The 25,355-nt window shown below is 42.2% G+C and overlaps 1 protein-coding gene across 2 annotated transcripts; it reads right to left on the bottom strand.

The window, feature by feature from the left end:
• On the bottom strand, positions 1–20,103 carry mdfic (MyoD family inhibitor domain containing). 2 transcript variants are annotated; one of them, XM_070853781.1, is made up of 5 exons: positions 19,870–20,103; positions 19,396–19,593; positions 17,297–17,407; positions 5,198–5,575; positions 1–1,033 (listed from the first exon to the last, which is right to left on the bottom strand). In XM_070853781.1, the coding sequence occupies exons 2-5, from the start codon at positions 19,487–19,489 to the stop codon at positions 783–785; spliced, it is 834 nt and encodes a 277-aa protein (XP_070709882.1). In that variant the 5' UTR covers positions 19,490–19,593; positions 19,870–20,103; the 3' UTR covers positions 1–782. The 2 variants fall into 2 exon arrangements, with proteins under 2 accessions (XP_070709882.1, XP_070709881.1); XM_070853780.1 differs by having other exon boundaries at positions 19,396–19,560.
• Between the last annotated feature and the right edge of the window lie 5,252 nt (positions 20,104–25,355).

The following is a 25,355-nucleotide window of genomic DNA, read 5'->3' as shown; positions in this document are numbered from 1 at the left end:
ATAACAACGTTTGACATAAAACCTTAAACAGGCACATTCTCTACATTTGGTTTTACAAAGCAGAGCAAGGTGTGATGTCCTGATTCACCTTTGATATTTCACCAGTTTCAACTGTTTCGACTACAGTGCTACAGTAGATATGTGTAAGTAAGTATCTGTTGCAAAACTACAATATGCAACTAAGAATGTATGAACTGTCACATAAACCTTTTACAGTGTTGTACAGTACTAAGTCTGCAACCTCAGTTTTTGAGCATCAAAAAAACACGTCTGTGTAAAACAGGGTGAAGGTAATCATTTTGTCATCAATATGACTAAAAAAAAAGGCAAGATACAATTAGACAGCATTCCTGATGTAACGATAAAATCTTTAAAGCAATCTGTGATAATACTTCTTGCGCAAAAGGATAAAATACTTAACAGAAACAACTTACTATAAGCTGATGATTCAAATGACATGTTCATATATCTGGAGTTACCTCAAGCTCCTGCTGAGCCGGTTTTGATGGAGAAGCCCAGTGTCAAAATACATCTGTCAAAGCATGCATTGCTCAGCCACAAAACACTACTGCACACCAACTCAACAGTCATCATGATGCACGGGCACATATGTTGACTAACACTCACACACACACTCACACACACACACACACACACACACACATTCCCTCTGTCTGTTGCTGAATTCAAAGTGACAGCAGCAGCAGTTTCCTTCCATTCTTGCATCCGTGGTCCAGTTATCCCCCGCAGAGACACCCTGGTCTGCACCTGCACAGGCCTCCCTATGTGGGGAAGCAGATGCCGCAGCACTCCATACAGATTTCCAGGCAATCTGAGGACTCGCAGCAGGCATCCATGATACCACAGTCCATGTCACAGGGGCAGTTGCAGTCATCGCCCAGGTCGTCGGTGCAGCAGCAGCAGCAGCAAGCCTCTGATGTGCACGCGCCGCATGAGGCCTGCGTCGCCACCATGTTGCAAAGTGTCAGGAACTCACAGAACAGACAGGCCAAGATGCAGTGGACACAGCAGTCTGGGTCAACGTCAAACCAGCCAGGATGACGAGTTGTAAATAAAATAAAATGAATTTAATCAATAAAAAAGAACAAAAAATAGACATGAAACACTAAAATGTACACGATAAAAAGATGCATCTATGATAAATTACACGTAAAATGAGTGTAAGTATTTGATTTAAATTAGTGCAGAGCAGGAGGAGTGAGAGGACTTGCAGAGGAGGTATGAGGTAAAAGGGTGAGGGCTAACTAGGCAGGGAGGATGAAGGAAATAAGAGAAATTCAAAGAAACGAATTCTTCTCCTGAAGGTTTGATTAACGGACTGTTAAATAATTGTGGCATTATCATGCAAACTGCTGGGTTGATTACTCAAAGATGATTAGCAAAGTCCAAGAGTCTCTCCCGGTAAATACATGGATTAATGCTGCCGATGCTCACACCTCTGATTAACATTTAACCTCCTCACAGACCTACTTTTAAATAGCTAGTGGCATGTTTCAGATTTCCCTTTTAAATTACCAATATACCCATTAACCATCACAAATCTCTTTCTGGACGGCTGAATTAGTTGCATTAAAATGCTTCTGCGTTGTAAAGAATGAGAAAACTTCTAAGTATGCAATGCCATGCAAGTGAGTGAACAGAGGTTCTTTTCCAAATTCAACATTTGTTTTTTAATTTTTCATGACACAAAACTAAATAAAAGCTTAAGTAACTGTTTCTCAAATAGTTACATTTTCTTTAACTGCAATGTGGGATAATAAAATGGGGAAAAAAAAGTGGTTAGCATACAAGGTGATCTATCTAAGCCATTAAATCATACTAAATATCACTTGGTAAGTGCGCCTGGCATACATTCCTTGCAGCTGTCTCCTTTTGAACCAAGGCCAGCGCAGTGCCACTGCTTTGGAGTGTTAAAAAGACATGATGTGGATGTATGCAGAAAAATAGCATTACAAACAGGGCACATTTGCATAACTTTCATCAGCCCATCTTGAGCTGTCAGAAGGGGCTGTTACTGATTGGGTTAGAGGGAAAGCGAAAGGAGGAGAGTGTGGAGGACGGCATGGGAAGGCAAGCTGTGGACCGCTGGATGCTCATGTTTGATTAATCAAAGTAAAGGGGATTTTTTTTTTTTCCTGTTTTTGCGCTGCTCAGGGCTGCAGAGCTGACCAGAAGCACTAGCTGAGTGTGATACAAACAAGATAGAGAAGGGAACATGAAACGAGCAAGTGTGTGCGTACACGTGTGTGTCTGCGAGGGTGCCTGAAGTTTGAATTCATCTTATTATCCTTATCTGAGGCCATAACAGTGGCTGTGATGGAAGATGCATGAGAATAAATCCTTCGCTACTGAACATCTGGAGTGGACATGCAGTAAATTGCTGTTGGGCAGATGTGGATTTGTTCCATGCTCATATAAGAACACTCCATACTGGCATCCACTGTGGTATACTGGCATCTGAGTGCTACAAAATGCCAATGAGAACAATAAACACTGCCCGTGTACAAAACCTTAAAGTTCGGCCTAACAAACTCTGAGAGACCCAGAGGGTATAGATGTACCAGTGTTCAGAATGTAACAGTAGAATGTGAATACGATATAAACACAGTACATAGGCATTAAGCAGTGGCTGGCCATCTCAGCTATTCACTTGGATGTATAATTCAACGCCAGCGATTAGTCTGGATCTTAGAGAAGCCAGTAAGGAGGGCGGAACAAGGGGGGGGGGGTCGTATACTGTACACAAGAGAGCTGGACGCGAGGCACATCTCCATGAAAACAGAGAGAGACAGACAGAAAGGCAGACAGAGACACAGAGTGAAACCAACCAACAGACAGACAGAACAGCACACGCTGACACTGCTCCTGTTTAATGTCAGAGAGCGGCGATGAAGCCCAGAGTTTGCAGGGCCAAAAACAGCGTCCGGCGCCTCTGAGGAAATAGTTTGAGACATCTGGAAAGCTAACATCAAAAAAAAGGGAGCGGCATGACACAAAACAAGCTGGATGGGCCTCAGAGCGGCAAGCTGTGCAAAACATTCAAACTCACAAAGAGGGAGAGAGAGGGCAAGATGGCTAGACAGACAAAGATAAAGAGAGGGAGATTGATCAGAAAAAGCTTTGGTGGCCATGGGAATGCACAGAGGAGGACAGAAAATGTGGGATGGATAGTGGAGGTCTGCATGCACTTTAAAGCAGGAAAAGTCAAAGCTACGAGGACTAGCGCTTACACAGCACACATACAAACACATCGAGTTTTCTAGCTTAAGGAAAGACTGTGCTAGCAGCCTTGGCCCTAAATCTCTAAATGAGGCTAAAGCAGCTTGGGGATCTTAACTGATTACACACAATTAACAAAAACACAAACTGGATGACAAGAGTTGAGTCAACCCACCCCGTTGAACAAAAGCAGCGTGGTAAATGACTCTTCAGAAGCTGTGGTGTTATCACAGATTGGCTACGGTGCCAACGGCATGTGCCAAGAAACACAGGGAGCAGCAGAATCCCCAGAGCTAGCTCCTGCTAGTTTACGCCTTTTATTTCCTGTGTTCAGGGGGCTGTTTAGGAGGCTAATTTCACAGGCAAACAGATTATGTTAATCCGTGTAAACATTCAAACACCACAGCTTGGCTGTTTTCCGGGGGGAAATAAATACTTGAGAGCGAACATATTGATTCTGAGAGCTCTCGTGTCTGCAAATAAGCAACACAAAAGCCGTAATGAGGCAGAGTTGTTGAGCTGTTGTTGTTTTGTTTTTTGTGCACCCTCTTTCTTCTGTTCTTTACCAATTAAGACATTGAAAACATGACATGTCTGGCATATCTGGTGGATGCATCCCACATTTACTCGCAAGGTGTTGTAGATGTGTGCATGTGCCTTTTTGTTTTGTTCGCCTGTAACTAGATCTGATGTATATTTCAAGTAAAGCTTCGTCAAATAAACATCAGTCTGCCCACTTTTCTCCTTCAATTAAACTTATATCTCAACCTGACCATTGTGACTCTTTCAATAACACATATCATCACATCTTACTTTCTATATTCACCTTGGAGAGTAAAAGCCCACATAAAAAGATAAAACAGCAAAAGGCCTTGAGTTGTATGAGCAGGTAGGAACTTACCCTCTACTTTAAAGAAACGTGTTTAAAGCCTCATATTGTGCATGCTAACATACATGGAGAGAATACATGCATGACCACAAGCACACATGCAGCCACATCGTGCATAGGTGGTGGAGAGATGCGACTGGGTCCTGTTAATGAGGGCCAGGGTGGCGCTGACAGGATGTAGGGAGAGCCAAAAAGGGCCCAGAGAGGTGTGAGGGGCCGTGAGGGGCCCGACGAAGGCTGGTCACAACTTTTAATAGGCACCCCGTGCTCTAAGGCCTCGTTAGAAGGTCACACTTATCTGCCCAATGGAAAAGGACCAGCCAACTGCCTTCATTACTGGACTCACCTCGGCCTTAAGACTGACAAAGTGACGGCTTCCCTGCATGGCAAATAGACTCTATGACTTGTTGTTCAGGAAAATAAAGGCCACCGAAGCCAGGTAAGATGTCATTTGCTTGACGGGGGTGATAAATATGGCAGGTTGCGCACTTCCATCATTAAAGGTGAGAAAAGGTAGGACTATATTATCAACATCTTACATGGTGTTATTTCAGGAGTGCCTCCCCAGAATAACCAAATCTCTGTGATGATGATGGTTTGATGGTATATCATTTCACTACACCATTGCAGATTATGGAAAATATGATTTGATGTTTTTGCCTCTTATTCTGATCAGGTCAGACGTGATGATTTATATTGTCCTACATAATACGGCTGCACAGCGCAGAACTGTTGATTTAGTAAGACAAAGAATTGTTGCATTTCTTTCTTTTCATTTTCAAATTAAGTGCTCGAATGACTGACTTTTTTAACGACTTAAATCTACCAATGTGTGTTTTTTATGACATGGTATAATGACAGTTAGAAGTATGTAACAAAGATAATAAATGTATCATGATAAATAATCAGAGACATCTCTACTACAGATGAAAGGCATTTATGACCAACAGAAGATGCAGAAAGAGAAGCGTGCAAGCAAACAAGCTTGGTGTGAGTATCAATGTGAGTGTGTAGGTTCATGCTCTTTTACTCCCTGTTATGACCTTGTGTGTGTGTGTGGATACTCACCCTCTGGTAAAGGAGCTTTCTGTGACCCGGTGGAACTGCCTTTGCTGCGCCGGCTGCTGTCACTGTTGACCGACAAGCTGGACCTCAATTTCCTCTGCATCCTCTGCGACACAGGCGTGGACGGCTGCTTTCTGGGCTGCTCCGTCGTCGTCGCCGGTCTTGTGCCAGGGCCTGACCCACCCATGGCACCGATGCTGATGTTGGCACCACAGGAACATGTGCGCGTGGCCCCGGCCCTGCCGGTGCCAGGGTGGATTCCGTTGCCGTTACTCAGCGAGGGCGTGCCAGTGCTGTTGTGGCGAATGCCATTTTGGTCCTTTCCCGTGTCTCCTTCAGCCGACTCCAAGCACACTGGCTGAGACTCAGACTGAGGTTGAGCTGGAGGGAGACATGAAGAAGAAAGGATTTCATTTTCACTCAAGTTTAGTAAAGAGTTGGGTGTATAGTTTCAGCACAGTTACTTAAATTGTTTCCCTGCAGTATTTCACCTTTCTTGCATTTATTCAACTGAAGCACCTACAAGTTAATACAAGAAAATCAAATAAAACTGAATATTGAAACATAACAGAGGGTTGCTTGTTTATTCACGCATATACTTTTGATGTGAATGTAAAACACAAAATAGTACCAAACAATAAAATACATGAGGACTAAAGGAACTAGTCATTTACTTTAATTTACTCAGTATTTGTAGAGTCTGTTTTTATGGGAAGAGTTCTGGGTTCCTTTTGCCCTTACGGGGGTTAACGCTTGATAACCCTGTAACTTCATTTTAACTGAAGAGAACTTTGTCTGCACACTCTGCACCTTGCACTTCATACCTTTCACTCACATATAAAGTCGCTGGATCTTATGATGTTCACTTCTTACAAACCGAACACTGTAATGGAGACACACCACTCTCAGCTAAATAATTCTCAGCAAATCTTGCCACCGTTCCCTAACATGATAATATCGATCATATGGCAAACATTTCAACCCAGAATGACAGAGAGAAGCAGAGAGATGTAGGAACCTTATATGTGACAGGTTCACAAAAGCCACTGCTGTAGGCAGACAGACATTTGTGGGAGCAGTACCCAGGTGAGTTAAGACAGTGTGCGAGAAAGAGAGATTAATGCAGTAAAAAGAGAAAGAGAGCCTGTGATACTGTGCATATACAAAATAGCTGCTGTCTGCAACAGTAATGATCTCCTTTCCTCTGAAAGCTCAGAGATGGCCTCAACTAGTCTCTAAGTGTTATGTGTGACAGCCACAGAAAGTCAGGAGACAGCGACCTGTCTGATAAGAAAGAAGGCGAAGGATGTGAGTGAGCAAAGGAGGTGGCATTTTACTGAGGAACACCTGCACATTCAGCTCTACTGGGAGTTACTCCTACATTACCTTCCCTCCACATCAGAGCCACTGTGCATGTGCACGCACCGCCAGTGCATGGTTAACTTGAGAGTTTGTGAATTATTCATCTCTTTTTAAGTCTGTCTGTGTGAACCATACTTATTCATTTTTTTCCATTCCATACTTTCTGTATATACATTGCCTATATGGTATCTTCACCACCAAATTCTACCACATTTAACAGCTGTGTACACCAGCTAAAGAAGACCTCTGCTGCTTAAGTGTTTCGCAGTATCCAAAAACCAACACATTTTCCTAAGTGGATGCACACTTAATATAGAACTTATTCATTTCTTTCCATCTCTATTTTCTTTCTGTCAGCTCACCAACAAGTGCAATTACGGTTAACAAGAGAGGGTGAGAGTGTGGGAATCGGGCCTCGTGCTTTTTAACAACACTTCTCCCTGGGAGAGGCCGGACATGAATGTGGATGTAAAACAAAGCAATTAAATACACACACTGGGTTTTGCCTTCTCCTCATTCATGCTTCTGCATGCTGCTTCGATAAACAAATATAGACTTTAGGGATCAGGATTCCATGCAATTTGAATTAGACAACTGGGTAGCGCACGATAGAATTCATTATGCAGTGATTTAAAACCAGGTTGATGGATTTACTTCTCAAAAAGACAAAAGCCTTGCGGCCTGCCCATGACAATGTGGGGAGAGACTAAAGCTTGCTAACAAGGAGACCCAGAGTAGTGTTGTTGTTCTTCAGTTTTACCCCTGACAGCGGCAACTTTCTACGTTTTTCACTCTTAATACATGCACCTTGCTCTCTATTACTTAGCAAATCATTATCATAAAAAAACTGGAAGCCTACGTACAAACACACACATACAGGATAGCAGCATTTTCTACATATCAATGCAGTGGGACGTACTTTCGTGACAAAGGATGATTTTTGCCAAGAAGATGTTTTCCTTCAAACTGAATATCCAACTTGTCAAAGTGGTGTCACGTTATAGTGCTATAGTACTTCATGGTGCACAGATCATTAGTGCAGCTTTTCTTTCCTGATTTAGATTTTTCTGTTAAATTTGTTTTATTTTCGCTTCAAGAAGGCTGTAATAGAAAGTCAACCCATCTAATCACACTGCTGGTGTTTTCTCACATTATTTTGATTCTTCAGATGTAGCTACATATTTTGATATGTAAACACAAAAAGCACTGGCTGACATTAATGGGGCTCACAGGGGAAATCCTTCTCTATAGCTAATGATTAACTTGTCTAAACTCATTTGGAAAGACCCCCCCCACACACCCCACACATCCCACACACCACACAGCTAGTATTGCACAGTCTTGAGCATTTCAAGTCAATAAAACACAGAAAACTCCTGTCTAGAGGATGACAGATCTTTGACAAAGCCATCACTGATAGTATCTTGCATAATAACACAGTTGTGTTTCCAATTTAGGTTAGATGGCCTAGCCACACACGCTCACACTCACATAAACACAGATTCATGCACAAAAGGCCAAAGTAGACTGGGAGGCATAATTACCTTTCCTTTTGAGAAAGTCAAGCTTTCAATTTACCAAAGTATAAATAGTTATTAAGAAACCACCACGTAAACCCAGAGTATATAAGCGGCGACTCAGGTTTCTAACATACTGCTAAGCCCTGAAAAGTGGTTTAAGTCTGCAGAGATGTGTGCCTCAGTAGCATGGTCCTGGATAGTCTTTACACACTGTGGCAATCTTTATTTTTATCCTAATGAACACGATGACTAAGATGAATGGATACAAAGGAATAATATTCATAATCATTGATCATGATAATGATGATACTGTCAAAGATGACAGTGACAGACTTGTACAGTCACCCTGAGACAAATGAAGACATAATGAGAGAAGGTAGAAATACAGTAAGTCCTGCTGGAAGTTGGGGAATCAAAAACTTTCACTGTACATGCAGAGCGATGAAAGAAAAGATGTATAACATATGGTGCGGCTACCGACTGAAAAGCCTTTGGTTGATCGCTGTGCACTGTACAACTAAATGCGATATAGAGGAGCCTTCATCATGTCCACTCTGAAAGGTATCGAGCAGCCATCATGCATTTTGATTGTATTGTCAATCCTAATTTCAAGATAATGTATGCAAATATGAGCTGGGACTAACGGAGCAGCACAGACGGAGTGCTCTTGCATTGTTCCTATACAACACCAAACACAACCTGCATCAGAATTTAATATGAACAACTCCCGGCAAGTTATAAAAAATTGTATGAGTTGTGCAGGTGCAGATGGGTATGTGTCCTGAGATAACCGAATGTTCACAACCTGACAGGCTGCATTAAAATACCATGTTTTGAGGAAAAAAACTGGACACAGAAGCACACACACACACACACACACTTACTTCAAATTGGACTTGTAACCTCCCTATTTCTAGCACATCAACAACTGTTGAGAGTGTACATTTGTAGTTGAATAAAACATGGTATTCCCCTACACACGCTGTCACACACATCACAGGGGAAACTAGGGGGTGAGTGCTTCTTGACTGTCTAAGCAGCATCCCAATTTGGTCCCAGCTACTAGTAGCTGACAGCCTCAAATATCTGGGGAGCATTTTTAAAAGGCCAGTGTTTGATGGATTCATGAAGAACACACAAATATAATTGCCATTTGTCACTGAGTCTTCAGTGGCTGCGCCACACAGGGACCGAGCACCGGAGTGCCTGGAGAGCGCTGGAGCTGCGCCAGAGCTGTACGGGGGATCGCTCTGTATGTAAAACTGAGTATATAAACACCTCCATTTTTGTCACAGAAAATAGGTCCTACAGGAGGGAGCTGGAAATTGCACCCAAAAGACTGAAGAAGAAGAGGAGGAGTATATATGTGTCACAAGCCTACCGGATCTCACACACACACACACACACACACACACACACATACACAGGCAAAGGCACACCTACCAGGAAGAAATATGCATGCATGCATGTCAACTAAAACAGAGCTGTATAAACAAGAACTCTAAAATAGTCAAGTACATGAAAAATATAACACAAAGGTCAAACAGGGCAGTATGGAGATTCTCATTTGCACACTGCTATGCACAGGTAAGGCATGGAGCGGATTGAACAACCACACAAGCTCTGTGTTTCTAAAGCTCAGTCCTTTTTAATATTAATGCCCCTGAGACAGGGAGAAAGAGGGAGAAGAGAGACGAGAGGTGTTTGCCTAAGCTTATTAGAATGCCCATCATAGAGAGCATACAGTTATTCAAATGTCACATCATGTCAGCCAAATAAACACCACAATCCAGATCTTGTATTTATCTCCTAATGGCCGTTATTACACAATGCTATGAGTTTGTGAGTGAACACTAATGGAATATGAGAGTGGAAGAGGGGCCTTTATTTTTAGTTATGAGTCCCAAACAGCAACGGGTAGGATCCACGGAGACAGTTAGCTCTGAAATGCTAATTCTACTAACACGGCCAGTGTTTTGTTTATCTTTTTGTGCCTTGTATTAGAAAAGCATGTATATTTTCTGCTCGGCTGGCCATGTACCTGTATGATTGAAATGCTAATTTGTAAATGTGCAATGACCTAGCCAGGCTCCTCTTACCACCGCCACCACCCCCTCCTCTCTCTGCCAAAACAGCCTGAGGTATCATCTCTCCTCCTAACAAACAGCAGCGTGTGGAGCAGCCCCTGCCTTTCAATCCAAAGGGATATATTTTCTCATTAGAAATTATACATCTTCCCTGCCCATATTTATAGACGCAAAACCAGGGGAATTATAGTGCAGAGAGAGTGTGGGGGACAGAGAGAGGAAAATAGTACAATGAATGTTATTACAAAGGGCTCTGATTGAAATTTTCCTTGGGCGTATCAAAGCCTCGTTTACCGTTTGACCTTCCAAACTTCGGAACAAGGACTTTCTAGAAGGACGCATTGGAAGAAACAGTCAAGGGACTCTAGGATCATCATTCAAGTGTCTCAAGACAACAAATCCACCTAACTGTGATTAGCATCAATATAATGCAGATATCAGTAGTATGAAATGAGAGCAATTTGACGATGTCAACGGGCAACCAAGACCTCGCATTTGATTAGAAAATTAGACTCCCGTAGTGTAAAGATGTGGGTGCCATGCAAACTCTGTGGTCTTGTCTTGAGCGTTTACACAGAGTGGACGGCAACCTGACACGGGCTAACAGAAATGTCACTTGTTCCAATAGATATGAAAAAAAATACGTCTCTGGACATCACACAGCAATCCTGGCCCTGTCAGTTCACACAAACGCACATAATGTTGTGTATTTATCCAAGATAAAATGATGATGATGGCGGCTGCACGGATGGTGATGACCGCTGAGGATAGCTAAATTACCTGCTCTGATATTGGATCCTCATCAGCCAGTGACATGCACTGTATGTGTGTGTGGGCGTGTTATGGTAACCTGCAACAGAACTCTATTAGCTGTCTTCACCTGTCAAGGCTGATCATATTGTGTAGCATATCATTTAAGTAGGAAACATCACATTTTTGTCTGTTTTTCTATCCCATTTCAGGACAGTCAGTCTGAATTGCTCAGCTCATTTTCAGTGGTGACACACTTATTTTCCATTCTGTTTTAATTCTCTGTGACAGTCATTCAAATTTGGCTCCGCCAACCTGCTGAAGGGGAAGTGACATGTGAAGACAGAGCTTAATATTATTTTCACCCCCCCCTACCGCCACTGCTTCCACCCAACAAAAAGAGAAGCAGGGCGTCAGGGATTTACTAATTTCAAATTTTGCTTCTGATTGAGTGGAAAAAATAACCCCCTCGGACCTTGTTCTGCTTAATTACATTTTACAGTAGCAAAGGCAACTTGAAAGACAAGAGCTTGATTTGATGACATGAACCTCTCAGCGTACTCGGTGCGTGAGGCTGGTTAAGGTGTGTGTGCGTGCTGGGAAGGAGAGTTGGTGGTGAGGGAGAGGGGGGTCATCAATTATCCTTTGATTTCAAAACGGAACATTTTCCCAGATTAATATGTCTGACTGCTATCTAAATCATTGAAACTCCCAATGAGATGCCATTTTCTCTTACATGAATCATGTTGAGGGGAAGTCATTCACACTCAGCCCACCACCCCCCCCCACCTCGGAGCTCAGACCACAGAAGTCTCTGGTCTCTCCACTGTTGTGTGGAATTTGCCACGGTGCTAATTTGGGTGCTTCTAATGTAGCAGAACGCAGGACATCAAGGAGCATTGAAAGCCTTGCAACCTGGCTGCTGTGAGAGACACTAAATGGTGCCTTATTCTCTTTCTCTCCTCATTTCTGAGATGAATTTGTACGAGACTGTTTCTGCATTAAGCTTTGTCAAACGCCTTTTATTCTCCCTCATCTGTTTCTCACCATCCGAGAGGGGAGAAAGAGTGGAGTAAAAAGACAGCCGAATGTGCAAGTGCAGTATCTTTAAAAAGCTGCACATCTTGCACGGATTTAGGCTTTACACGGCTAGCTACCACAATTTCTAGAAAGATCAATTATGACGTGACTCAGAGCAGGCCTGAGGGAGCTGCCAGGCTCCATACTCCAAAAACGTGCTCCACCCTCTCCTCGCTGACGACTCAAAACAAAACCGGAGCAACAGAGCAGGAGTGAACGGGAGGGGTAGAAGGGGGGGGGGCAGGGGAATGGGAGTATTTTCAGTTTCAGTTACATCGATGACTCAAATATTCCACCAGCTTCAAAATCTCCTTGCTGAAGTAGAAGTTCCACAGGAAACTCACTTGTTTGAAATTCAACGGCAGGCGCGCAGACGTGCACATGCGCACATTCGTACTTGTACACATACACACAAAAGGCACACACACATCAAAACGGCAGACGTACAGTCAACCACACACACCAAATAAATACAGTGTGCAACTGCGGCAGATCCACTAACGCAGCCACTAGTGGAGTCACAGATGAGGATCTGGCAGTAGCGCTACCACTCCCTAAAAGCCAAAATACAGCAGAGGTCTGTCTCTGGGTCAGAGAGGGGATAGGCAGTCTATCAAAATACCCCCACACCTAGTTCCTTTATTTGCTCAGTATCAATCTCAGCATTAACCCTCTGCTAATGGGACAGCTGTGGGTCAGCGCCTCACATCTTCGGGATGCCAATCAAGGCCTTAAGCTGAGAGATCAGCCTTTGGGACAGAGGTGCTCGTCTGCTTCTGAGTGGCTTTTTAAACACGGAGACGCCCGTATCGATTTTAGCTCTAGCCTGAAAGAGAGGAGGAATGGGGGGGTGTATTGCACAAGTCGGGGCCTGTGTCGGCTGTGGCTGTCTGTGTGTCTGGACGGGAGCCACCCCCTGGTCCCCGGTCACCCTCTACTGATCAGGGGGCCTGACAGAATGACCTAGCAGAGAGGCACTGAACCTGCAAACACGAAGGGGGCAAGGAGCTGGAAGCTCGAGGGGGTCGGGGCTGGCGGGGGCAACATCAGCAGAGATCTCAGTAATAGAAAAGGGTTTTAACCTTAATGTTGGAGCCAAAACCCTGTTAGAGGCCAAGTAATCCCCCCTGCGCTGCTCTCATTTGAACTGGCTGATTTTTTTTTTCTCTCCCTTTCTCATGAAAGGCACTGACACCGTCTTGTGTGGTACTGGTTAGGGAGGCGGTAAACATGAGCTGAGCAGTCCACATACCTTACCTGTGCTAACCAGATGGGCTGAATCACTGAAAGAGCTAAAGGAGGCTAGGTTTATTCCATCTATGTATTGTATAGATTATAGAAAATCCATTATAAAACTGCCAAAATGCTAAAAATGTACTATGCAGATGTGCAGTGATGAAAAGTGACTTAATCATACTCACGTACAGTACTTAAGCACAGTTTGAGGTACTTCTACTTAACTTGAGTTTTCACACTGTAATTTTATTTCACTACATTTATTTTACTACTTAGCATCTAATTGACTTACAAAATGTGATGCATTATTATAGATTCAACCAACGAACAACAAAGTAAGCACTTATAAGTTGCACCAGCCCCACTAAATGCAATATAAAGTGCTGCATTCATGTAAATACATCTGTATATTTACATAGCAGACATTTTAGATGTAGGGACTTTTCTTTTAGTTTTGCACTAGCCAAGTAAAAGATCTGCATATTTCTTACACCACTGCAGATATGTGCTGCACAAGAGCCATTTAGACAAAAAAAAGTCAATTAGTGTTCAAATGGCTTGGAAAGATTACCCTTAATATCGAAATACTTTGCTATAAAGTAAAAGACACACTCTTTCTCCACAATCAAAATCCATATATGTTGCTTTGTATCTAACATAAGCACTTAAAAGACTGCGGCCCATGCATATCTAATCATTTGGCTCAAGTATTTTGAATATCTTAAAAAAAAAATTAACAGTGAATAGGCTCGGGCACTTCGGGTAAAATATGCTAATTAACACACTTGAAATTTCCCATATGAAATCTATCTGCACCAAGACAATGAGAAAATAATTACAACAGAGGTAGAATTACAATGGCCATTTTAATCAACCCCTACACTAGCATTTCACCCTATTTATACAGTTTTTGATTCTATGACCCAATGGTAAGTAATCACTTGAAAATTATGGTTTAGTTTATAATAGGCCTATGCTTTAGACACATTATTTCTGCAGAGACAGGGCTCTGAGGACTACAATAGAGATGAATCTTGCATAACAACAATCACCATGCACTTCCTATAGTGAAAAACATTCTGGGAAAAGAAAACTGGCATGAGGTTAAAAAGTCTCTTAAGTAACTGGAATATACATGAGGCAAAGTGCGACAGTCTGAGAATGTTGATTCCACACTTGGGCAGCAAAAATATTTCAGCATGATGGTGATGAAAATGATAATGACTTGGCCTTTGTTTCATCTTATTCTAACTCTGCCACCTGTCTAGTATCATAACACTTTATAGTTTTGTATATCATTTTAATTGTTACACTGTGAGGAATTTGCACAGAGGTGCAAGTATGAAATACTCTCCATTTAAACAACCCCTTTTACTACATTTATTAGGGGTCACAAATTCACTTCCAAAAGGTCAATTCTGCGCACAGGTAACCTTGAAGGTGTGCCACTGAAGAGCCCAATCAGAGATTCACACAAAGGCCAGACTAATGTCTTTCTTTAAAAAAAGAGAGTCATGTTATTTGACCTTTCTTTCACAATACAGAATTTCACTGAGATAAAAAAAAACAGACCTGTTCTTCCAAAGCTAGTGAGGTCATCTTTATCAACCACAGAAGCATTTAAAAAAAAGTATTTGACAATCTGGTGAATAATGTGACGATTAAACTCCTAAAACTGGTGCTGTGTGGCAGCAATTTATTCTGAAGCAGGGGCTGGAGAGCCGGAGCCCTGTTTGCAGGAGATATCAGCTGCTTGAAAACCCAGAACGGTCTCTTGAGGAATGTCTGTCTCCCCCACAAGATTCTCCCTCCTCCCCCAGGATGGCGGAGCCACAGAGGAACTGTTCACTGACAACGGCCTTACAGGAAGGGCAGAATTGTACTTTTTTTGTCTAACAAGCTGCAGCGGTTTGCAATCCCAGGAACCACCACACAAGGACATTTTTTTTCCACTAAGCAAATTTATGGAACTTCCATTCATAATAATAATCTTAGTTTTTTAGGTCACACTTGATGATTAATTGTGTGGTGAGGTTCAACTACTCAGTGTAATGTGCACTGTGGTCCATGAAGAACAATAAAAAATGAATATGGACTTGCTGCCATGTTTATGTTCCTGTTTTAAGGGGACCCATTGGTTACAAAGACAACTTGTCAAAACAATGTTATCATAACTGAAATAGGATCTGTGCTGTTATTACAAGATTATAATAAGCTTCCTCTTGTTGTGAAAACTCGCCATCCACATTCTGAACACAAGCTTTAAAGCGGACATCAGGGGGGAAAAAACAGCGAGCGCCAGGATGCAGGCAGGCAGATGATTTCTTATTGATTTCCTGTTTCTGCATTGAAGAGGGCTCTCAATTACCCGTGTCTGTGAGCAATCTGATTGGTCACATCAACAAACAAAACCACAGTGGGACTATGGCACAGATAGTTTAACTTGAGGCCTCTTATATGTGAGAATTTCTTTGATTTAACCACAAACTGACACGGGTACATTACAAAGATTATCATAGCACAAATTTGGGTTTTTGCCTTTATTTGACATGACTATTTTATGTTCTTCTAACTGTCTCAAAAGAAAAGAGAAGTAGCATATCTTCCCCCCTCTATAATTCCCTTAGCAGACAGTCTGTGTGTGGGTGTGTGTGTGTGCAAGACAGAGAATGTGTGGATGTTGGAGGGGGGTGACATCAATTACAACGCAAAACTGTTGTCACAGGGGTTTATCTGCTGAGATGAAAGAAAAGCATGCCTCCCTCCAGAAGTGCAATACTCCACACACCTGCCAAGCTAGAAAGACCTCTTGACAGAAAATCTTTTTTTTTTTTTTTTCTTTCTTTCTTTTTTATGCAACTGAACCTCTTTTCCTCGCTGATTCAGTAAACAAGCCACTGGCAAGTCATTAAGCTTAATACCAAAAAAGGCAGGAAAAGGCGCCCTGGAAAAGTTAACAACCTAGAAACAAAAGAACTGTTGTGTCAAACGCAAACACAATCCTTATTAAAGCTAGGCACTTACATGGATGGAAGCAATCAGCTGCTATTAGCCTTTGCTGACACATCTCACTCTTCTTAAGAACAATAAAACACACACACACACAAAGCTTTTAGTCACTCTCCTTTTGTGACCTGCACTCCATAGCTCAGTATCAACTCATTTTACTGAACAAGAGTGCACCTAGACTTAATTAGATCTGCTAATAACTCAAGCAGTTCATTGCCAAATAATTGTTTTGTAAAACCTCCCAGTGTCAGGACATTTGCATAAAAAGAATTTAATTATTTTAAGTTACAATACAGGTTTCATAAGTTATGAAATCAGATCATAAGATGTCATCATCATACGACTATGCCAGTGTGTTTTTAGAATGGTAGATAATTGGTAGGAAAAATACACCCCTGCAATGTTGTTGCAAGTCTGAAAGCTGAAGGACACTGAGGACACAGTTCGACAGAAAAATGCCTCTAGCAGCTGGCACAATTCTTCTCCAAAAGGTAAGTGTTTGGTACAGAGCAAAAATATTGTGGCTAAGATGCAATCAGTGCGTTCAAACAGTCAATGCCAGAACCACAAACAGGATTTCCCCACTTCCAAAACACAGGACTGAGGCTTGGAAGGAGAACGGGGGGGGAAAAAAAATGGAGAAATAAGCCAAGTTTTGGTCATTATGGCAAAATAAGAGAGCACGCATGTTACCACTCACTTGCCGAGAGACCTCAGTGCTATCTTGATATTTTTTTTTAATTGGAAACACTGACACTAATATTGTAGTTGGCCTATTGACAGTGCCTCATGCATGTACACCGTGCAACTGTTCTAATAACTGTTCTTGACAGTTGGAGCGTGTTCATAAAAAGAGGATGAAATTATAAGTATTTAAATGGTAAATAAAACGATGATAAACACCCACTACTGTTCAGCTCCACCATCTGACTAAGTAAGTAAAATATGTTAATCATTTTCACTCTCTCCAATAAAACGGCTCATTGTTGTTTATCATAAAAATAACACTGAGATATCCTGCTGTCCGCCCACAGCTTTCCCAGGACTTCAGAACTTACTTCTTACAGGCTCGCAATAATTAGGCTTCTCCTCTGTCATGAGACTTTGTCCCTCAGATGTTGGTTTCCTGGGCGACGGTGTTCTTCCTGATGATTCACTGTCACGAGTGTCTAGGGTCATAAGTATTTAACGTTAAACATGGTTGCAGAAGGAAAACCTGTTGCACACAAAATTAAGCAGCAAAATAGTATGGTGAGGAGAGGAGAGGACCTCTGGTGTTTACTCAAATGTTTTATCCTATTATGAGCTCAACTGTTCTAAATTAACATGTATTACAGCCGTTCCTCCAAAAACAGATGTAAACTTTTACTGCAGGGTCAGCCACAGTGGACGAAATATCAGGGACAGCAGGACGAGCCAGAGGTGCTGAGGCCGCTCTGCCTACATTTGCCAGAAAAAACACAGGCCGCTGGCAAATGGTTGCACAACATGGTGGGGCGGTTCAGGTAAAGGCCTTGCCAGAGCTCTGGATCTCATTTTCTCTCCTTCTGTTCCCGGGTGCACTCTACCTGCCAAGCTTCTTTTTTACTGCCATAAAGGCTGCATTCATCTAAACTGGAAAAAGTATGTGGCTAAAAGCTCTAGGCCTGATAGCTGTGCAAAAACACGAGAGACAGTTCCACTCATCTCTCTAAGCCGTGTCTTCTGGCTTCTTGACTTCAAGACTCGCTGACGCTTTGCTCACTGCACACTGCTGCTTTGTTCAGTAAATAAACCTTCCACAATGACTTTATTCACTGGGTTGGTGCCAGATGCCTGTTCATAACCCGCTGTTTTTCTCATAGCCTTCAGGTTTCTCAGTAACATACTGCATCTTGTGCCACTTTTGCTGTGATTCTAGAAAAAAAACAATGAAGAATGATTCAGCAAAACCACATTTACCAAAGTTTGATGTGTTTGTTCCAACGCTACAACGCTCTCTGTTTGTAAGCAGTGATGGATGTGGGGGGGGGTCGGAACAGATTGGCGGAGGCCAGTGGCCCCAGATAGATGTGACACATATCTCGGCTTGGAGCTGATGTATGGTAGCAGCAGTTGCGTTAGCAGCAGCACTGTGTGATGCATCGCAGTATTTAGTGATCACAGTTAGAAATAAATTGGTCTATTCTCAGTACATCTACAGTCCCCTGAGAGGGGAAATCCAGTCTTAACTGCAAACGCCTTTGAAAGTCCAGCGAAAATCCATTCGCAATCCAGCAGCCCCAGTGATTGCTTACTTTGTCCTACTTTGCTATTTTTTGACAGTGCCATAATGATGCTTGGTATAAATAGGATGGTTAACGGTTCATTGCTTGTTTGAAGAAAAATGAAAAGGGGGTGTGGGGGTAAGCTTATTTTACATGTGATAATCTTAGGGGCAACTAGAAAGTTAATTAAAAACTATAATTGGCTGTGGTTGCTGTTAATAGTCACCAGGGCGTTTCTTCAGACTTTATTGAGGGGAAAAAAAGCAAAAACATTATCAAGGTTTAACACTGGAGCACAGCCACTGATTTACACTAAAAATCACATGAATATAATTTAAAGACAAGGCTTATATTGTCCCAAGTAGACTGATAAACACTGATACGCGCCAGTTATCTGTTCTACACATTCACCGACTAATTTTCTATATTTGGTCTTTCTCTCGTTTTCTCTCATGTTTGACTGTTCGAGCAACTTGAGCTCTTGACAGAATATGTCACCGATATTTATAGCTCCGTTTCAATGCTGGTGCTCTGGCAGCACTGGGGAAAAAAAAAAAAAAAGCAATCCACAAACATTCACAAGTGAGAACTTCATGTACACGTGAGCTGTGCTTTCTACACAGCAGGGACGTTTTTGACTTGTGGGCCACAATTTGGGTGACAGACTCAATTAGAGAAGAATTGCGTTGTTAGATGCGATCCAGTGCAGAGCTGGACATACTTACACTTTGAGAGGTTATTAAACTCACTCTTCTACCAACTTAATGAAAAATCAGTTGCATGACATCTTGCTGAGGGACCTCTGGGACTCTTCCATGCCCCCCAGGGAGCCCCAGACCCCACTTTGGCCACCTAAATTCAGCCTTGATCTCCCCTGCTGCTCATGTCCCAGCTGCCCTGTGTGCTCTTACCTTGTGCAGCTGACAGCAGGGGTCTGCTCTCTTGCTGAGGGCCCTTTCCTGGCCCTGCCGGCCCATCCGGAGGACAGACGGTCTCCTTGGACATGAGACAGTCGTCTTTTTGGGACACACACAGCAGAAGAAGAAGAAGTTCCTCCTTTTCCTCAGCCCTCAGCGCTGTGAAAACCAATGTCTCATCGTCAGCACGGACTTGAAAACACAAAGCCACACCGTGTGGGTCATTACTCAACTCCAGAGAGAGACGTCTGCTTATTCACACGAAGAGAAAGTGACGTCGAGCTGCAGTAAAACTTAGTGGAAATTTCCCCCTCTCTCGCTTTTTTTTTTTTTTTTTTTACATAAACTTGCAGTAAGACTTCCAATGTGCAGCCCATTTGTTCACACACTCCCCTTTTCTTTATCAAAACGCCTGCAAAGTGCCGTTTAAAGCTAAAGCGGACATTTTGTTTATAAAGCACGACTTACCTTTCAAACATGACAACTCCCTTGCTTCAAAACTGATTTATTCCCATCATTCCTTCCTCCAACTCTTTCCCAGCGAAGAAGAAAAAAAGAAGAGAAACCGGGTGTAAACAGTAGCAAAAACTTTTCCGGTAACTTAAAGTTGCCAGTCCCACTTTGTCCAGGTGTTGTTGACGTCTAATAAAAGAAATATCAGTAATAATCCTGGCGGAGCCTTCGACGGTCAGTGGCGGTAGTTTTCTGAGGATAGTTGTGTCTCAAACATTTTCATCATATCCGGATTCCTGTAGTAGCTCCAGCCAGTCAAGTCATTTTTCCCTGCCGGAGCTTCCCTTAACGGCAGAAAAGCGTACAAAGCCCTCCCTAAACATGTGTCCCCACAAATAAAGTTAGGACAAGCGGGAAAATAGAAAATAAAACCAAAAAAAACGGGAGCTTTTCTCCCTTGTTCTGCATAAAATGTGTGAGACGTAATGAAATAAAATGCTAAAAGTACAAATATCTTTTAAAAATAGCACATTCAGTGGAGCCGACTGTGAGATTAAAATATCAAATGAAGGTGTAATAGAAGCAAAATTATGTATGTGAATTATAAATATGTGTAGACCAAAAGAAAACAAAAAACATTTTAAAGTTTTTATCAACTTCCGCCATAGCCTTGTTGCTCAGTTGCCTTGGAGATGGTTTGATTGTTATCACGTGACCTAAGACAGTAAGTCACGTGAGAAGGCCACACGGTTGGCGCTTGTGTTGACTTTTTTTTTTAATGTGCTATTATTATTTGTCAAACTGTTCCAAAGTCAAGATAACAATCAAGTTTGAATTATATCCATTATAAACATTTCAAAATAATAATGTGTTTTTATTCAGTAGCATAAAATGCTTTTGAGCTCATCTGATACATAACACAAGTCAGTGCCATCAAATAAAACCATCACTTGTGATCTTTAAAAATGTCATTCAGTAAAACTTCATGTTTCTAAGGCTTTTATTGCCTAAAAATGATTAATATAAAAGTTCCAATCATGACAAATGTGATTTAATAACCGTAATGTTGGGCTCCTGGGCATCCTCAGTCCTCTTTAACAGTTCAGAAAACAAGTGAAACATTGTTTTATCGGCGTAACATTTCATTACATCTCCTAATTTTATTACATTGGCTTGTAAACATCATGACCTGAACTGATGATGTGTTTCACAAGCCCACCACAGAAAATGTCACTTTACTCCTATTTCAGGGTTTCAGATACAACAGCTGTGAATACAGTGGATTCTTGTATATGTTCTTTATGTGTAATTGCGTTGACAGCACTTTTAAAGCAGTACTACATCTCCCAAATCCCAAATACAGTAAGTCTATTAGGATTTCTGTTGTTGTTTTAGCTCTTGACTTTGTTGACCTAACCCTAACTCTATGTATAACCGATTTAAAGTAGGTAAGAAGCAGGGAGTGAAATATGAAATGTGACCCCAAACACTAGTAAAGTTACCTCGTAAGATGTCTTCTTGGAAAATGTCCTTTCGCAAACATTGAAACCCATGTTTGTTTATGCATATCCCATTTACAATTTAAAACATTAATCATCTTTATTTAGTGCAGTAAAAACATTGCCATGTTGTCATCTTCATCAAGTCCAGTCTGTGGCAATAGGAAGAGTTACCACTTCAGTACTTTTCAAACTGGGTTTACATTCTGGGTCTCTCTTGGTGGGGCCCCAAACAATAAGGAGGAACAACTGCATTTCACTGAAACTTACAGTGTCTTAAGTGTTGCTGGTTGAATCCTTGTCAGCCTGAGTTATAAACCCAGCCCCTGATCAACCCAAACTCTATGAAGAATATAGGCATCAACTAACCTTGAGTTAAAAGTTGGAACAACTATAATTATACACTAGAATCCTATTCTAAATAACCTCTTTAGTACTAACTGCATATTTTACTTTTCTCAATTTCAATTCATGTATAATTCACTTTAAATAAATGGCAACGCAGCCTCATGCTGTGTCCTTTGTGTAGTCAGTGGGGTATTGTTTAGTGCAGTGTCTTGCTGATTGCCATCATAGCCATTGAACCCTATTGGTAACAGTATAAGTGAGATTTAAGCCTTGGTAACATGAGAGTGTGGAGGTGATTGATGTGAAATATGCCCTCCCTCATTGACTGGCTGAACTCCATTTTCTGCTCCTAATGCAGAAATCACTGCGGGTCCCCAGCATAATGATTTACGATGAATCTGTGTCAATGTTGAACTCGGCAAACCCCACGTAATCCATCTTGCAGATATACCTACCTACCTACCCCGCCCCACCTTGCCTTCTCTCGCCCGCCCGTCCCCTGCCTTCGCAATGGGATGGTAAGGAATGCAACTCTCTCTCTCTCTCCATCTATAAGTGTTGAATCCATTACAGGGCTGATGTGTAATCACAGAGGACCCCTGTGCCCCCTCAGACTGTAATTACCTGGATACAGATACTCCCTCACTCCATCCCCTAGAGCTGCTCAAAGCCAAGAACTCTGTTAACCAGCATGCAGTGCTTTCAGCCTGCCTATCTGGGTGGCAATGCGGAGATATATTTGAGAGATGGGGCCTGTAACAAAAAATCATGGATAAAATTGCATTTAAGTAATGGGATTTTGACCTTGCAGTGTGTAATGGCCATAGTTCACCTCGGAGATTGAATCATGCACAGAGCAAATCAAAGCCTGAACCTCGAAAAACTGACTGCGAGGTCTTCCCCCCCGCCCCTCCATATGGAAATCTTTTGAGGACTGTAAATGCAACATGACTGCACCGTGAAATCAACCCCCGTTGTCTGTCTTTGTCTCTCTTACATGGTGACATCGCTGTTGCTGCTGACAAACATTATCTTGTGTGTGATCATGTGCATAGTGTCATCCCCCTCTCCCTCCCCCTTTCCTTCAAAATAAGTCAAAGTGGAGCCGGCTGTGTAGACACAGTAGGCTGTCACACTGTGTCAAGCGTCGGTGTCAGCGTTGCATCTGTTGCAGTCACATCTCAGAAGACACAAGGAAATGTCTCTCTGTTGACTTCATCTGTTTGTTTGGCAGCCTGCCTGATTGCTGGAGTGTGTACTGCGGAGAGGAGCGCCGGCTCAGTCGGTGCACACGCTCCCGACAAGGCTAATCCTCCTTCACTGGGAAAGGAGGGATTCTGGCCCCAAACAAACATGCATCTCTCTTTGTGGCTTTCCCTGGCACACACACACAAACACATACACATACACAGACACACACACACACACACACACATCCCAAAAACACTCGCACTGCAAGCTCCTACACTGCACTAATCCTACCATCGAAACGCTTTGCTGCTTGTCTTGAATACATTTTATGAACAATATAACAATAGTTAGTTTATGCAATACTTTGACATTTTAGGAAATACGCTTATTCGCTTTCCTACTGAGAGTCAGATTAGATGATTGGTACCACTGTAGCAGGAGCTGGCATCCTGTTAGCCTAGCTTAGCATAGCCAACTAACTTGGCTCTGTCCAAAGTTAAGAAAATCAAACAAACTGACTGGAGGGTTAAACTATGAATCTCAAAAACAATCTGAAAAAGACATTTTGAGTTTTAGTTTTAGATGTGCCACTATTTCTTGGCTGGGAGTAGTTCCCAGGCAAGTGGGGGGACTCCAAGAAATAGCTAACTGAAATAAAAATTGAAATGAAATATTCTGGCACATAAATCCCAACAGTCTGTCTTTAGAGGTGTTGGTAGATGAATTTTGTTACTTTTGATTAATGCCAGGCAGCTTCCAGTTTGTATGCTAAGCTAAATGTCTCCTTGCTCCAGCTACATATGGTAGCTGTACACACTGTAGCCTATTTAGTGTACAGACATAGTAGTGGTAGCAGTGATCTCATCTAACTCTTGGCAAGAGAGTGTTTCCAAAGCTGTGTAACTCTGATACACTGATAATGGCATGAGAGCAAGAGTCTGGGCAGTCCAAATGTTTGGTGATACACCTTTAGCATTGACTCCGAAGATCCTCTCTTTTCATGAGTTTATTGCTAACCGCGTTTGTTTCTTTGTTACAGACTAAAACATCTGCAGAGCCTGAGTTGAAAATTAGAAATGATTGTAGGACAAAACATCTGTATTTATCACTAATGAGCGTATCCCTCTGCAGGCTGCGATTCTAATAGAAATGCAAAAGTCGGCCCACATTGGCCTTTGCGTCGACTTTAATGGCCAGGCGAAAGAGTTGAAGTGTCGCTTTGAACAGCAAGAACTGGCACCTGTACCTGATCAAATCTTCAAAGATTTTATACACAAGTGCACAGAATGAGTAGAACCTAATAAGTAAGGCTTTTTGAAGCTGACCGTGACACCAGCTGAACCCTGACGCCCTCACATGATTAATAGCAATATGGTAAGTGCTTTTTTTTCCAAGGAAAGGATTGTTTGAGGCTGTCTGATCAAAACATTCAACCTTTTATTGGTCCAACTGTCAAAGGAGGCCGACTTTGTGTTTGGCAGTTTGAATTATTCTGTCTGGATGGGGAATGGACATGAATAGGGCATGAATTGATGGACTCATTAAAGAAAAATCTTTCTATGATCAGAATGAAGCCTGTTACTGCAATTGATTACAGTTTAAATGCAAACAAACACCATATTCCTCAAGGAACATGGGCTCTGGGAGTTGAATAATGACTGACTTTCTGCTTAAATAGCTGCACATCTGGACTCCAAGTTTTCAGCGAGAAGAGTGCACATAATCAGTTGCAAATGTTCACACAAAAGCACCAGACTTCATAAATATGTATCCCTCGGATAAAGAAAGAGAATAGCAGGTGATTGACGATTAATACTGACATTAAAAAACAAAAGGGCCCACTCGGAGGGTTATCACACGCGCTCCATAACTTGAGCCAGGCGATGCGAAATCCACATGTGAAGAAGACGCCTGTGCCACAGCTTTAGAGAGGATTCAAAATGGCTCTCGCCGGCTCCTGGAAGAACATGAGATCAAAGTTGACATCCATCTGTGATTAATTTCACTTTACTGACAATCATCCAACGCCACCGAGACAACAACTGTGTTTGACCCTTCATTCAGGCTCAGTGCTCTGCCATATGCTGATATTTTCATGATATGTGGAAACCAGGAAAAGGTGGAATCTGGTTTAAAACGTATGTCTAAATGCAGAGACCGCTCGATATGAGGAACATAAGTACTCATTTACTGATACACTCACATGCCAGCGCCGTCTCTGCCTCTTATTAGCCACCTTTTCTTTTCTCCAGCATCATAACACATGGAACCAACACATCTCACATGATGACAATTTACACTGTGGGTGTGAGTTACGACATGCTACTTAACATCACATACGTGCCACTCAAGCTTACGGAGACGTTGACTTATTAGACTACGTTGTGACAATTGATGCAATGTTACAAGTTCGTGACGGAGACGACTTGTAGCTGCTTATGTGATCTGAACCTTCAGGCACAC

Source organism: Pempheris klunzingeri, chromosome 22 (assembly GCF_042242105.1).
Source record: "Pempheris klunzingeri isolate RE-2024b chromosome 22, fPemKlu1.hap1, whole genome shotgun sequence".
NCBI classification, from domain to species: Eukaryota; Metazoa; Chordata; class Actinopteri; order Acropomatiformes; family Pempheridae; genus Pempheris; species Pempheris klunzingeri.
This window is presented reverse-complemented; position numbering and strand designations above follow the sequence as displayed.